Raw genomic sequence first — 15994 nt, forward strand, 5'->3', positions numbered from 1 at the left:
AACTTAAGATTCTCTTACAATGTATTTTTAAAAGTCTGTGTCCTTAAAAATCAAACACAATTTAGAAATGGCTTTCCTGTGTAAGGAGAATTTCACTTGAAAAAGAAAAACACAGTTCTCTTTTTGGTACATACGATTCTTGCTGCAGACATGCTGCATGGCCCAAACTGCCCATAGCTGGACTCCTGGTGTTGTGAAACAGCCAAGTAACGGGAAAAATGGATTAAAGGACCTAAAAGTTCAAAAGAATAAAAGTTACATCCTATACTTAGTGTCATTTTCTAAAGCAATGATTCCTGAGCTTTTTGCTACAGAAATTTCATCCTGCTATTTTTAAACTATATAATATAAATGAGCTTCTATAGAACATCTTTTCTTTGTCTTAGCCATTTGATAAATGAGTATATTCAGACAAAAAGTCTTGACAGAAGATGGAAGGCAATCAGAACAACATACTTTTTCTCAAAAGCACCTGTTGGTCTTGAAGATACACATTTGAAGAATAGCAGACTTTGGTTTGGAAACTTAGATAAGGAGATGTTAGTTGATAACTAACCAGAACAACACCATGACGGAGCTCTAGAATTAGCCTTTCTATTTCTACAAGTCTTCTGCCCAAAAATGTATAGAACATAAGTTGGAATCAAAAGTGTTGGCAGCATCAGCATTTATAAAGTAGACCACAAAATAAATTGCAATAATAATATTTATGCAGCAATCTGGAATACTTCTGGTGTATTAGTAACTTATCCATCAAGTCACCTGTCATAAACAAAGTTAGAATCCAGTATGCCCTTTAATAAATTATTATAAACTGTTTCCCTGAACAAATCAGGTGCTACTTCTAGTTCTCTAAATGTGTTCTCGTTTTAGACCTCCTTGCATTAATACTCTACCTAAAATCTTCTGTCTCTACTTAATTATCTCTCAAAACTCAGCTCACAATCTACTTCCTCTGGAAGCTTTTTACCACTTTCCAGTGCACGTTCAGAGCATTCTATGTACATAACTAGCATAGGAGTGAATTATTTCTGATTTACATTTGGTTTCCATCACTAGGCTGTGAAGTTCTTGTATGGAAACACCGTATCTTACTCATCTTTGAATTTCAAGCATAGAACAAGACCTTGGCACCTGTTTTAATAAATGTAGAATGAAGGAAGGAATGATGAATGATAGGTAGCAAAATAAATTAAAAATACTTTTATTTTAAAGCCAGTACGAAGATAGAAGCCAAAGGGTAAAACCTACATCTAATAGGAATGATCTCTACACAAGCAAAATGACTACATTACTGGCTTAATATTAATTATCTTGCTAGTTACCTGTATGCTACCATCTCACACTCTGGAGTTGGCCATTTCAAAATTGCTGAATGCTGAAAGACACAAAGCACACAAGAAAGGGTTACAATATTTATTTAGCATTGCATTATGAGGGTTTGACAGTTTAACCATTATGAATGTTGTTTGTATGCTTCCAAAAAACACCAAATTACCCTACCAGATCATCCAGAAGAGAATTCCTCTGGCTACGACTCAATGTCCAAGCTTGCTCTCCTCTAGATATTAAGTGGGCAATAATTCCAGCTGCAAAGTAACTGACTTCCACTTCAACACTATGTAGAAGGCTACTGATGTGGTCTATAAAATCCTTCCACATTAATTCAGAATGCAATTCTTGTACTTCAGCTATATTGTTCTGGAAAAAAAGATATAAAAATTAAAATAATATGTATAATAAATGGCTAAATGACACTGCAATGATTTAAATATGTATGGAAAAAAGCGAACATTGTTGCTATGTTAGCACAGTGGGATTACAGATGATTTTATTCCTCTCCTCCCCCAAAAATAAAATAATAAAGAAACAGTAGCGAGTTCTGTTTCAGGTAAAATAGTAAACTAGATAACCTAAAAATTTCCTGCTATAAAATATCTAGAAGTGCTGAGTAAAATCTGGCAAACAAATTTTAAATATGTAACTTTTTTGGTGGGACAAAATGTAAACAGGGAATCAAACTAGAGCATAATAGGCTATCACTGGCCTGCAGGGGCAAGAGAACTGTTTTAATAGACATGCAAGGGCAAAAGTAAGGGCTAGAGATTGGAGCTAATACAAGGCAAGAACTGTCAAAGCATTACACCTCAGTGAAAGAGTGTATTGACATAGATACATAAAAAAGAAGTAATCTGGCCTCTGGCCAATTTATATTGTGCTTGATCTTCTCCAAAACGATCTAATATTCAACTTTTCTCACTACTCTGAAGATTAAGCCTCATTCTTTTTTTTTTTAATTTAATTAATTTATTTATTTATTTTTGGCTGCGTCAGGTTTCAGTTGCAGCACGCAGGATCTTCGCTGAGGCATGCGCGATTTTTCATTGTGGCGTACGGGCTCTTTGTTGTGGTGCCTAGGCATCTCTCTCTAGTTCTGGTGAGTGGGCTCAGTAGTTGCGGTGCACGGGCTCTCTAGTTGTGGCACGCGGGCTCCGGAGTGCATGGGCTCTGTAGCTGTGGTGTGCAGGCTCCAGAGTGCGTGGGCTCTGTAGTTTGCAGCACGCAGTCTCTCTCATTGAGGCACACGAGCTCAATAGTTGTGGCGCATGGGCTTAGTTGTCCCATGGCATGTGGGATCCTAGTTCCCCGACCAGGGATCGAACCTGTATCCCATGCACTGGAAGGCAGATTCTTAACCACTGGAGCACCAGGGAAGTCCCTAATCCTCATTCTTAAAATTTCATTTGATCTACTATGAAACCATAATTCTCTTCCTAACACATTGATTCCATTTCTTAGGAAACAAAAACCCTGGCCTTTTCGTTGGTAAGAAACTATTCACTCCCTAGCTTAAATCATTCTATAACAAATGAAAACGAAAGCTATCGTGTCCAAATGTATTTTCTGTAACGACTAACAAGTTTTCTTTTCCAATCATGGAAGAGTGAGGATAAATCAATGTCTCCTATGCCCCTCTCTAATCTCACATATTCAAACAAGAAAAGGCATGTCACATTCATTTTTTAAAAATTAATTTATTTTTGGCTGCGTTGGGTCTTTGTTGCTGCATGCAGGCTTTCTCTAGTTGCGGTGAGCGGGGGCTACTCTTCGTTGTGGTGCTCGGGCTTCTCATTGTGGTGGCTTCTCTTGTTGCGGAGCATGGGCTCTAGGCACATGGGCTTCAGTAGTTGTGGCTCGTGGGCTCTAGAGCACAGGCTCAGTAGTTGTGGCACACGGGCTTAGTTGCTCCGCAGCATGTGGGATCTTCCTGGACCAGGGATTGAACCTGTGTCCCCTGCATTGGCAGGCAGATTCTTATCCACTGCACTACCAGGGAAGCCCTCACATTCATTTTTTATACTCTTCCCTATTTATGTTTTTTAACACAGCATGTATCATTTTATAGTGACAAGAAAAGCAAACATAGATATGCCTTTAACAATAAACAAATTTTAAAAAGATAGTCCTCTGTCTCCTTCAAGCTTGGGGAAGCTTGACAGAAAGAAATATAAAGACCCTCTGAGAAGGACCCACCTTGTACTCAAAGCCCCACAGATGGTGATAAATTACAATTCACAATGAAAACAATCCATAATGAGTGAAATCATCAAATACCGTAGAAAATTAGACTCCCCCAAGAACCTCATGTAATATAATGTAGTACCTGATTTTAAAAAGTTAAACACACACACATACACATGAAAATGCAAAAGACAGCACCATTAAAACAAAAAACAGGGCTTCCCTGGTGGCGCAGTGGTTGGGAGTCCGCCTGCCGATGCAGGGGACACGGGTTCGTGCCCTGGTCCGGGAGGATCCCGTGTGCCACAGAGCGGCTGGGCCCGTGGGCCATGGCCGCTGAGCCTGCGCGTCCGGAGCCTGGGCTCCGCAACGGGAGAGGCCACGGCAGTGAGAGGTCCGCGTACCACAAAAAAAAAAACAGATAAGGAAAGATTTGGAATAGAGCATCAAAAGAATTATGGCCATTCTTTCTTGCCATAAACAAGTTACTGGAAAATCAGACAAAATATATGCGAGAACTGTTTTCAGACAGCAGACAACTAGCTATACAGGAATGTGACCCCTGAGAGAAGATATTCAAATGGGGCAGTTTCTAGATTGCTACGCATATAAGGGGAACCTAAAGAGTTGGCAGTTTTGCTGAGTTGAGGAGACAGAGATCAGTCTTCAGGGTGGCCAAGGCAGCAAAAATTTGTAGAACAGAGCAATGTAGAGGAAAAAGTTCCAAAGAAAAGAGAAAGAGAGAAAGACATCTGCAGAGGGATCCCCTAAAATCTTTGGCTGAGTACTGATACGGAGTGAAACTCCATGAGGCCAAGGAAAGAACCACCAGAAAGCAGTACGTGAACAAATCCCAAAGTCACGCAGGGTTAGGAATAGTTGACATTCTCACCAACCAGAGTGAAGAGATCTCATAAAAAAACCAAAACATTTGATAGTAGTGGAGTAACTAGGATAAAGTAGTAGGGTAAAGGCTGATCTGAAGCCACTTTAACAAAGCAAATATAGGCATACCTTGGAAATATTGTGGCTTTGATTTCAGATAACCACAATAAAGCAAATATTGCAATCAAGTGAGCCACACAAATTTCTTGGTTTCCAGTGCATAAAAAGTTATGTTTATACTATATCATAGTCTATTAAGTGTACGAAAGCATAATGTCTTAAAAAAAACAATGTAAATACCTTAATTAAAAAATATTTATTGGGCTTCCCTGGTGGCGCAGTGGTTGAGAATCTGCCTGCCAATGCAGGGGATGTGGGTTCGCACCCTGATCTGGGAAGATCCCACATGTTGCAGAGCAACTGGGCCCATGAGCCACAGTTACTGAGCCTGCGCATCTGGAGCCTGTGCTCCACAACAAGAGAGGCCGCGATAGTGAGAGGCCTGCGCACCGCAATGAAGAGTGGCCCCCGCTTGCCACAACTAGAGAAAGCCCTCACACAGAAACGAAGACCCAACATGGCCAAAAATAAATAAATAAATAAATTTTAAAACAAAACTATAGTGTTAAAAAATATATATACATATATATATTTATTGCTAAAAAATTCTAACCATTATCTGAGCCCTTCAGCAAGTTACAATAGTAACGTCAAACATCAGTGATCAGAGATCACCCTAACAAGTATAATCATAATGAAAAAATTCTGAAATGTTGCAAGAATTATCAAAATGTGACACAGAAACACAATGTGAGTTAATGCTGTTGGAAAAATCGTGCTGACAGACTTGTTCGACACAGTTACCACAAACCTTCAATTTGTAAAAAACACAGTATTTGTGAAGTGCATAAAATGAGGTATGCCTGTAAATAAGCTTTGAATGGAACAACTTGATCCCTGAGTAGCTTAACTGAATGCCAGCACAAAGTCCAAGATTCTTTAAAGGAAAACAACAAAACTACTAATCAACAAAGTAAATTAAATTTCACAATGACTGCAACCAATTAAAAATTACCAGGCATACAAAGAGTCAGAAAAACATGATCCTTAAACAGGAGAAAAGTCAATCAATAAAAATAGACCCAGAAATGACAGGGATAATAGAATCAGTAGACAAGGATTTAAAATAGTTATTATAGGGACTTCCCTGGTGGCACACTGGTTAAGAATCTGCCTGCCAATGCAGGGGACATGGGTTTGAGCCCTGGTCCGGGAAGATCCCACATGCCACGGAGAAACTAAACATGTGCGCCACAACTACTGAGCCTGTGCTGTAGAGCCCGCAAGCCACAACTACTGAGCCTGCATGCCACAACTACTGAAGCCCATGTGCCTAGAGCCTATGCTCCGCAACGAGAAGCCACAGCAATGAGAAGCCCGAGCACTGCAACAAAGAGTAGCCCCCACTCACCGCAACTAAAGAAAGCCCATGCACAGCAACAAAGACCCAACGCAGCCAAAAAAAATAAAATTAATTAATTAATTTAAAAACACAGCTATTATAAATGTTATAAATATGATATGAATGAAAGAAAAATATAAGCCTGAGGAGAAAAAAAATGAAGATATAAAAAAGATCTAAATGTAACTTCTAGAAATAATATATACATGTACCTGAAATGAAAAATATACTGGATGAGATTAACAGCAGATGATATGCTGCAGGGAAAAAATAATCAGTGAACTAAAAAACAGTAATAGAAAACAGCAAAGTCAAAACACAGAAAGAAAAAAAGGAAAAAACCTGCCAAAAAACCCAGCAGAGTACTTCTGTGACTTTTGAGACAATTTTAAGCAATCTAACATACTTGTAATTAGAGTCTCAGAAAGAGAGGAGATAAGAGAGGGTACGGAAAAATATATTTGAAGAAATAATGGCCAAAATTTTTTCAAATTTATGAAAATTATAAACCTCAAAACCCAACAGAAAAATACCCACTTGGACTTCAATAGTGAGCAAAAATTTATCTTTTGAAAATTAAATCAAAATAAAAGACTTTTTCACATAAACAAAACCGAAACAAAAATTCATTGCCAGCTTACCTACACTAAAAGAAATGTTAAAAAAAAAAAAAACAGTAGTATGAGAAATACGTGGCTAAATATAAAAAGTATAAAAGACAAATTTCTCATTCTCAAATCTATTTAATGAAAGATTGATGAGGACTCTTTTTTCTGGCCAAGATGGACTAAAAGGGGCCAGATTTACTCTCCATTCTGAAACAAATGAAAAAACACAACATGAAACAACAGTTTTCAAGATACTAGACATCAGGTAATAAAGAACAGTGACCTTTAGAGATGGAAAACAAACAAGGTGAGATACTGCCTTGAGAGAGTTTCCAGGCTGTGGCACAGGGATATAGAACTAAAAGCAGAGCCCAGTGGGCTCAAGGAGTTGAAGAGATGGAGCTGAGAGTCCAGGGAGACCAAGGCAATTCATAGGACAGAGTACCAGAGAGAAGACAATGTACAAGGAGAGAATCCAGAGAGCTGCAGGGAGTAGCACTCTATTCAGCAGAGTACTGATCCTCTGACTGTGAGAAAACTATTTGAGGGAAGAAAAAGAGCCATCAAAGAGATTAGAGAAAAGTTCCCAGCACTCACAAAGGGCCAGGAATAATGCTTGTTCTCACCATCCATTCTGGAAAAACTCTTCATTCACAGGGCATTGAGCAGAGTACTCAGGAAGGTCTTGCTTCAGTAGCACAGAATAATCAGCCCTAGCCTCAGCACTGCTCTGGATCCTCCTAATATATCATAAAAGCAAGATCAACTCCGCCCTCACAAACTTCTCTGGGCGTGGGCCACTGGGTGGTTCACAGGGGAGCAGGCTGAGCTGCAGGAAGGGCACCCTGGGGAAGAAGAGGGCGTGAGGCATTGAGGCAGGGGAAAGCGACCAGCTGCCCTTCATTGCCAGCTAGGGACGAGCATGCGGCCACTGCCCCACCCGGCTGCCCACGATCACTCGTCTGCAGAAATGTCAGCCACCGGCGCCCAGGGCCTGCGTGCCACCTACCACCGAGTACTTGATAAAGTGGAGCTCCTGCTGCCTGAGAAATTGAGGGCGTTGTACAACCAACCAGCAGGTGCCAGAACAGTATTTTTCTGGGTTCCAATTATGAAATGGGGGTTGGTGTGTGCTGGATTGGCTGACATGGTCAGACCTGCAGAAAAACTCAGCACAGCCCAATCTGCTGTTTTGATGGCTACAAGATTTGGTCAAGATATTCACTTGTAATTATCCCCCAAAACTGGAGTCTGTTTGCTGTTAATTTATTTGTTGGGACAGCAGGAGCCTCTCAGCTCTTTCGTATTTGGAGATATAACCAAGGATTAAAAGCTAAAGCAAACAAATAAGAGTTCTGATCACCCTAACAACCTAGATGTGGACATAACCACTGGGACCTAGTTTGATTTATTATTCAGTTGTCAGTGAGGTGATGCTAACTGTGCTGACGTTTGTAATGCATAAAATCTAACTGTAATTGGGAGGTAGTACTTGATTCAACAGAAAAATAAAGCAAACTTTTTTTTTTTTTTTTTTTTTTTTTGCGGTATGTGGGCCTCTCACTGCTGTGGCCTCTCCCGTTGCGGAGCACAGGCTCCGGACGCGCAGGCCCAGCGGCCATGGCTCACGGGCCTAGCCGCTCCGCGGCATGTGGGATCCTCCCGGACCAGGGCACGAACCCGTGTCCCCTGCATCGGCAGGTGGATTCTCAACCACTGCACCACCAGGGAAGCCCAGCAAACTTTTAATAATAATAAAAAGAAGCAATATCAAATAGGATCAAACTGTTTAAAAGTAAGTCAATTAATCCCAGAACAAAATTCAAGATTATTTTATAGGAAAATAAAAATATCCAGCATCCAACAAGGTAAAATTCACAATGTTTGGCATCCAATCAAAAACTACCTGGCATGTAAAGTGGAAGGAAAATGCAACTCTAAAGGAAGGGAATAATCAATCATTTGAAATTTACCCAGAACTAACAAGGATGTTAAAATTAGCAGAGAAGGACAGTAAAACAGTTATTACAAATATATTTCATATGTTCAAAAAGTTAAGTAAAAATATGGAAGATATAAAAAAGACACAAAATGAAGTTCTAGAGGAGAAAATGACAATGTCTAAAGATAAAAACTAGCTGGGATTAACAGCAGATTAGACGCTGCAGAAGAAACAATTACTGAATTAGAAGGCATAGCAATGGAAACAATTCAAACTGAAATGTACATAGAAAACAGAACAAAGAAAATTTTTAAAGCACCAATAAATTGTGAATTTCAAGCAGCTTAATATATGAGAAATTGGAGTCTCCAAAGGACTCCAAGGGGTTGGGGGGAAGGGGGTGCAAAACTTTTTTTTTGAAGAAATAATGGCCAAAAACTTTTCAAACTTGAAAACTATAAACCAAGAAGTTCAATGAACCCCAAATACAGGAAGCACGAAGTAAATTACACTAAAATACATCATAATCAAATTACTCAGAATTGTTGTTGCTAATTCTAAATCTTAAAAGTAGCCAGAGGAAAAAATCATATATAGAGGAATAAAGATAACAATGACATCAGATTTCTCACTGGAAAGATGCAAATCAAAAAAAGGTAACAAACATCTTTAAAGTACTGTCAACCTAGAATTCTACATCTGGCAAAAAAATCTTTCAAAAATGAATGTTAAATAAATAAAAGATGTTTGCAGACATACAAAAGCTGAAGAATTCATCATCAGCAGACCCACATTATGAAATACGTTAAAGGATGTTTTTTAGGTAGAAGGAAAATGAAAGCAGTTGGAAATGTGGATCTACACAAAGGAAAGAAGAGCATCAGAAATAGTAACTATTTGGGTGAACATACAAATTTTAAAAAATTATTTAAATCTCCTTAAAAGATAATTGATATTTAAAAAGCAATGTTTATGTGGTTTATTACATATATAAAATGCATGACAATGATGACATAAAGGAAAGAAGAGCAGAAATGAACATCTACTATTATAAGGTTCTTAATACTATATATGAAATTATATAAAATCTCTTAAAGGGAGACTGTGATTAAAGATGTACACTATAAACCCACAACAATCATTAACATAACAAATTAGAGTAATAGCTAATAAAACAAGAAAGGGGATCAAATGGAATTATAAAAAATACTCAATTAAACCTTTTTTTAAGGCAGAAAAAACAAAGAACAGATAGGACAAAGAGAAAACAAATACCAAGTTGATGAATTCAAATCTAACCATACCAATAACTACATTAAATGTAAATAATCCAAACAGTCCAAATAAAAAGGAGAGATTCTCATATTAGATAAAAAAGCAGGGTGCAAAGTATATCCTCTCTATAAGAAACACTTTAATATAAACACTTTAAATATAAAGACAAATATAGGTTAAAAGTAAAAGGATGGAAGAAGATTAAACCATGGTAACAGTATTCAAAAGAAAGCTGGAATAGCTATATTAAGGAGACAAATGAGATTTCAAAGTAAAGAATATACCAGGTCATTTCATAATGATAAAGGGGTCAATTAATTAAGAGGGCATAGCGATTCTGTTTATGAACTTAATAACAGAACTTCAAAACATAGGAAGCAGAAAGTGACAGAAAATGATAACTGCTAGAACAAGTAGGCAGAAAATCAGTAAGCCTGTGGTAGACTTGAATAATATCAACCTACTAGACCCAATTGACATTTACAGAACACTCTAACAATAGCAGAATATACATTCTTATCAAGTGCACAGGAAAAACTTACCAGGATAGACCATATCCTGGGCCACACACAAGTCTCAATAAATTCAAAAGGACTTAAAACAAAGTATGTTATCTGACCATGAAAAATTAAATTAGACTCTATATCTCAAAATAAATTACTGAAAAAAATTCAATCACAAAGTAATGGAGAAAGATATGGAAGGAAGCACACCAAGTTGTATTAATATTAATTACCTCACAGAGATGAAAATAAAGAAATGTTGGGACAAAACCTTAAACTTTTAAAATACATTTTGCACTGTTTCACTAGCTACAATAAGCATGTATTCCTTTTTTTTTTAAATATTTATTTGTTTTTGGCTGTGTTGAGTCTTTGTTGCTGCACACGGGCTTTCTCTAGTTGCGATAAGTGGGGTCTACTCTTCATTGGGGTGCACAGGCCTCTCACTGCAGTGGCTTCCCTTGTTGCAGAGCATAGGTTCTAGGCATGTGGGTTCAGTAGTTGTGGCACACGGGCTTAGTTGCTCTGCAGCATGTGGGATCTTCCCGGACCAGGGCTCAAACCCGTGTCCCCTGCATTGGCAGGTGGATTTTTAACCAGTGCACCACCAGGGAAGTCCCCAGCATGTATTCTTTATGAAATTTTTTTAAAAGCATTTTTAAAGCCCTATAAGATCTCTCTGAATATTTAAAATCAATTCCCTTTTTCCTTTTATAGTGACTTGAGTCAAATTCTGTATCTAATAATCTACAAACCCAGAATAAAACAATCAAATACTATAATTTACTTAATACTTCTCTATTGCCAGGCATTTAGGTAGTTTTACATTTTCTGCTTTATATAACTAAAACTACAGTAAATAGATATTCTTCCTTAAATGCCAGCCCTCAGCTTTCCCAAAAATCCATCTTTCATACTCCTGCATCTAGAAAACAAACACTAATCTATGCCTCCTGTGATCTAATTCCTCAAGAGCAGAGGTCTGCTTTGAAATGGGCTTTACCATATAGGTACTTTTCCTGTTGCAGTGATTAAAGGTGATAAATATATGATCCTCACCTTTGTCTCAAAATCCTAGAGGGCTCACTTTAACATATATCCAGTACATTTACGAAATATCTGATTTGTTAAACAGTTGTTTAAGCGGTAATTATCAATTACCAAACATAGAATCTAAGGACACTTGTAGGTTAGTGACATTTTTCATGAGATCTTTTTTTTCTGATTATACAAGTAAAATATGTTCACAGTGAAGCTTTGTACTATACCAAAACATATAAAGAAAAGTATGTAATTTATATTTTTCCTTTTAGTGTGGTGAAAATCTTAATATGTATATATAATTTTGTAGCCTGCTTTTTTCACTTAATTATATTATATATCTTTTCTAACGTCATTAAGTGTTTACAAATAGAGTAGCATCTTTCTATGTATTACCTCAGATGGAAAATAATTATAGCTTGAAATTAGCAGGAAATGCTTATATCTTACCAAAAGTCCTAGGACTTTCTGTTGAATGGATGACTCAGTTGGGAATGACTGTAAAAAGAACAAGAAACCTATAACTAAAGAACCAAATATAATAAATAAATGTTCAAATCAATCAATAAATGAATGTCAAAAACTGTAGGCTAAATTCCCATTCTAACCTCTAGAACCCTCATGAAGAGTTCCAACCCTTGATTTTCAATAAAGTGTCTGCAAGTGGTTGGAGATTCATCTGTGAGGTTCCAAAGTGCACTCAAAGTAAACTTCAAAGTAGTGTCCACTGAATTTTGATTGGTTTTCTGCTTCACTATTTGAAGAAGTTGCTGAAAGGAGGAAAATAGAATTAATTTCTAATTACTGAATTGTTATTATAATTACTGGTAATAACAATGACTAACAAGTCCATGAGGATTAGTTTCATGGCTTCAAACATTTCCTATAAAGGTTCTTACAAAGACAGCAAACAGCCTCTTGGATCAGACTTTTCCTTCAACAAGAAAAAAATAGAGGATTTTCATAAATACTTTAAAAATATTCTGATCATACCTATAATCTAATTGTCTGTAAATAAAATGAAAAGCAAGATGATTAAAGCTTAGGACCAACTATCTTACCCAACGGGTCACAACATATGCTCATTTCAGATCCTGGGATAAAAAAAGGGGAGGGGGTGAAGAGGGAATGAATCTAATATTTACTACACATCAGCAAATCATATCCTATATTGTAATATTGTCATCCCCATTTTTCAGGAGAGGAAATTGAGTCCGAGAAATATTAAGTAATTTGATCAGAGTCAACTTAGTAAGAGAAAGTAAGAACTGGAAGACCTAATTCTAACTCCAAGTTTTCCTTAAGAAAAAAAGAAAGGACAAACTACATACGATAGTAAGAGAATTAAAGTCTAAATTGGATTTAAATAAGATAATAGCTTTGAAATTCCATTTGTAAATTATTTCTATCATAGCTTTAACCTAAGAAATTTAAGCTTGAAAATGAAATATTTTAAGACCTACATGGGGCATATATAATTCCATTTTTAGTTCACACTTTCGAGGGTAAAAGGAAGCTCTGCAACAACAGATACAAGTAACATTAACAAACACTATTACTTAAAATTATGTACAGTTCAGGAAAAAATTTTTAAGAAACACAAACATCTAGTTGCAATTATGTAACTTAATAGCATAGTGGCTAAGAGTGTGGCACTAGAATTGGGCTACCTGAGCTTAAATATAATCTCTGCATCTGACTAACTGTGTAACCTTGTTTGCCAATTTAACTCTTTGTTTCCTCATCTGTAAATTGGGGGTGATAATTAAGGGCTTAAAATAAATAAAAACTTAGCTAGCATCATCATTACTACTACTATTAATTCCTGCTAATTCCTACTTAAACTAAACAGTTTTCTCCCAAAGCATATGAGTGTACTACTTCCTTAATATCTTTGAGTACACCTCCCACCAAAATTACTGAAACACATGTACAGCAATAAAAAGCCATTTTTAAAACTAAAATGTCATCCCTGAAAAGAGTAAAAATAAATAAAATCAGCATCCTCTTCTACTCATCTAACATACGTATAGTATTTTGTGTTAGGCACTTAGCATATTCCTTCAATTAATCTTTTTATTTAATCTTCATAACAACTGTATAAAGCATTTTATCATCCCTAAGAAAAGTTAGGTGACTTGTCTTAAATCACACAGCTAGTAAGTGATATAACTGGGAATAAGCCCAGATATATTGACTACTCCTTCATTTATACCATCACAGCCTTTTCCTCTTTTTACACTGCTTTTTTCACTCATATCACTCTTATTATTATATATTTATTAGACTGTAATACTGTATTATGACCAGGTCTACATAGCTATTTTCTCTACTATACTGTGAATTTCTTGTGGGCAGGAATTATAGATATAATTCAGTGTAGATCCCTAACACCTAGTAAGGTGGTAGGTACCTGATGAGTATCCTATACATATTTACCAAATGAGTGACTTACTTTCTCATTACATACATAATTTGTAAGTTACAGAAAAAGGGAGTCTCTCATTTGACTTTTTCATCTACTATTATTATTCAAACATCTCACACCAGGATTGTAACAAGCAGCTCCTATGTAGACTTTTTCCTTCAGTCCTCCCTAAGGCATGGTTTAAATTTATTCTCTTTAAAGCTTTTAACTTTTCACTGTTCACTATATTAATTCCTCAAATGAAGCAAGTAAAATCATATATCAGCTATTTACATTATCTTCTTCCCTAAAGCATCTAGCACAACCTTATGCTTAAAATAGAGACTCCACATTTTCTTCATAAATAACAAAATCACAGAATTTTAGAACTAGATAGGATCTTAAGGTTTATTCAGGCCCCAATGGTCCAGGTAATTTATCTAAATTCACAAAGTGAGTTTACAAGTTAGATCCCAGGTCATCTGACTCCTAGGCTCAGGGCTCTTTCCATCTCTGTTAAGGAGTAAAGCTGCCTCAATGAAGAGAAATTAATTCACTCACTTAGAAGTAACAAAAATAATCTTTTAAAATGTAAAATGTCAGAAGATACACAACACTGCCTGAAAATAATGCAAATGAAAACTGTTTAGGAGTCTGTAGAGACTTACCCTGACAATGAAGAGTTCAGCACCAAGCTGTGCAGTTTGTTCTGTAGAAAGCTGCAAGCAAGCAGAAGACAAAGTAAATATCTAAGAATTCACCAGTGTGAGTTTAATATCATTCACTGTAACAGACTCCAAAAGTCAGACTAAAATCTCTGGTCAACCTGGAATTCCACAACACCGAATACAGCTTGAGTAAGTTACCTGGCTTACTAAAACCTCACTGGCACACAGATTTGGGGAAAAATAGTAATTGTCATGGGAAATAGTTTCCTATAGAAAATTATTCAACAAGAGTTCAGGCACCTTGGCAGCCAGGATGGAAATGATTGCAACTGCCATCCGTTGCATGTTTTGATCCTCATGGTTGCAGAGCCACTGCATGACAAGCTTGGCTGCTTCAAATCTGAAAATACACAAAGAGTTTCATGAATTAATCCTGGAGGCCCCAGGCATAGTTTCAAAGCTCCAGCTGGGAACTGATGCTACAATTTAGGTAGGTGAGAAGGAAGGGGAAAATTCCTCCTAATTGATAAGAGAATAACAAGTGCACTTAGTGTTGCGGAGATGGTGTCATTATTAATTCTGACAACACTTTGTAAAGGAACAAGAGTTTGGAAAATATGGTCAAAAATATCTGGCATTCATCTTCTAGAATTACAACATATTTCTATCCTGTAGTGATTTCTATACTATAGCAATAATTTACTGGGTTCTTCCCAGTACCTAGCACAATGGGAACATTCATTCATTCACTCCGAAACATTTATTGAGCTCCTGTTTTGTGCCAGATACTGTTCTTGGTGCTGGAGAAAGGGTAGTGAACAAGACAGAAAATATCTCTACTCTCATTAGAGCTTACAGATAGTGGGAAGACAGATAATACATAAGTAAAATATATGGTTTGTTTAGGTACTGACATATGCTATAGAGAAAAAAAGAAAGCAGGAAAAGAGAGGACATGACATGTGGAAACTTTATTAGTCTGCAAACATGCCCATAATTATGAGGTAATATAGCCTGGTAGTTAAGAGCAGATTCCAAAGTTCTTTGAATTTTGGGGTTGGAATTCTGGCTGGCTCTATCTAATGTTAATGACACTGATAAAATAAACTATTTTATCATGTAAGGCAATGCAGTCAGGTCATTAAGAACATGATACACTTTGGAATCAGCCTGCATTCAAATATCACCTTCACCATTTACTAACTTTGGGACCCCGGGCAACTTCCTTAATCTCTCTGAACTTCAATTTTCTTGTCTGTAAAATAATATGATCTATTCCATAGGACTGTTGTATATGATATCACACATAAAGCTTAAGACTTAGTATAGAACTTGGCACATACCAAACTTTTGATAAAGGTTAATTTTTTACTAGTATTGTCTTCCTCTGTGCCTTTATCTGTGCAGTTCCCAAAACACAAAACAATCAACTCAACCAGCTTTCATTTTCAAGGCAATATGGCATGGATATAAAAAGTAGAAGCTCTGGAGTCAGTCTGGATTTAAATCTAAATTCTGCTACTTACTATCTTATCACCTTGAGCAAGTTACTAAACTTCTCTGTGCCTCTGTTTCCTCATCTGTAAAATGAAGATTACAAGAGTAACAATTTCACAGGACTGTTGTAAGGACTGAATAAGCATATGTAAAATACTTAGCACAGTGCCTGGTAAGTGCTTCA

The 15994-nt window shown here is 36.8% G+C and overlaps 1 protein-coding gene and 1 pseudogene across 1 annotated transcript in view; one reads left to right on the plus strand and one right to left on the minus strand.

The window, feature by feature from the left end:
• The window catches only part of ZYG11B (zyg-11 family member B, cell cycle regulator), a 76613-nt gene that overhangs the window by 14608 nt on the left and 46011 nt on the right, over nt 1-15994 (minus strand). The window contains exons 7-13 of the mRNA XM_059038057.2: nt 14614-14713; nt 14314-14364; nt 11847-12008; nt 11689-11736; nt 1504-1701; nt 1326-1378; nt 135-232 (exon numbers count right to left, since the gene is read on the minus strand). Coding sequence (XP_058894040.1) covers nt 135-232; nt 1326-1378; nt 1504-1701; nt 11689-11736; nt 11847-12008; nt 14314-14364; nt 14614-14713 — 710 coding nt within the window. The remainder of the gene's footprint in view (nt 1-134; nt 233-1325; nt 1379-1503; nt 1702-11688; nt 11737-11846; nt 12009-14313; nt 14365-14613; nt 14714-15994) is intronic.
• On the plus strand, nt 7448-7990 carry LOC131741344 (mitochondrial pyruvate carrier 2 pseudogene; annotated as a pseudogene).

This window comes from Kogia breviceps, chromosome 1 (assembly GCF_026419965.1).
Source record: "Kogia breviceps isolate mKogBre1 chromosome 1, mKogBre1 haplotype 1, whole genome shotgun sequence".
Taxonomy (NCBI): Eukaryota; Metazoa; Chordata; class Mammalia; order Artiodactyla; family Physeteridae; genus Kogia; species Kogia breviceps.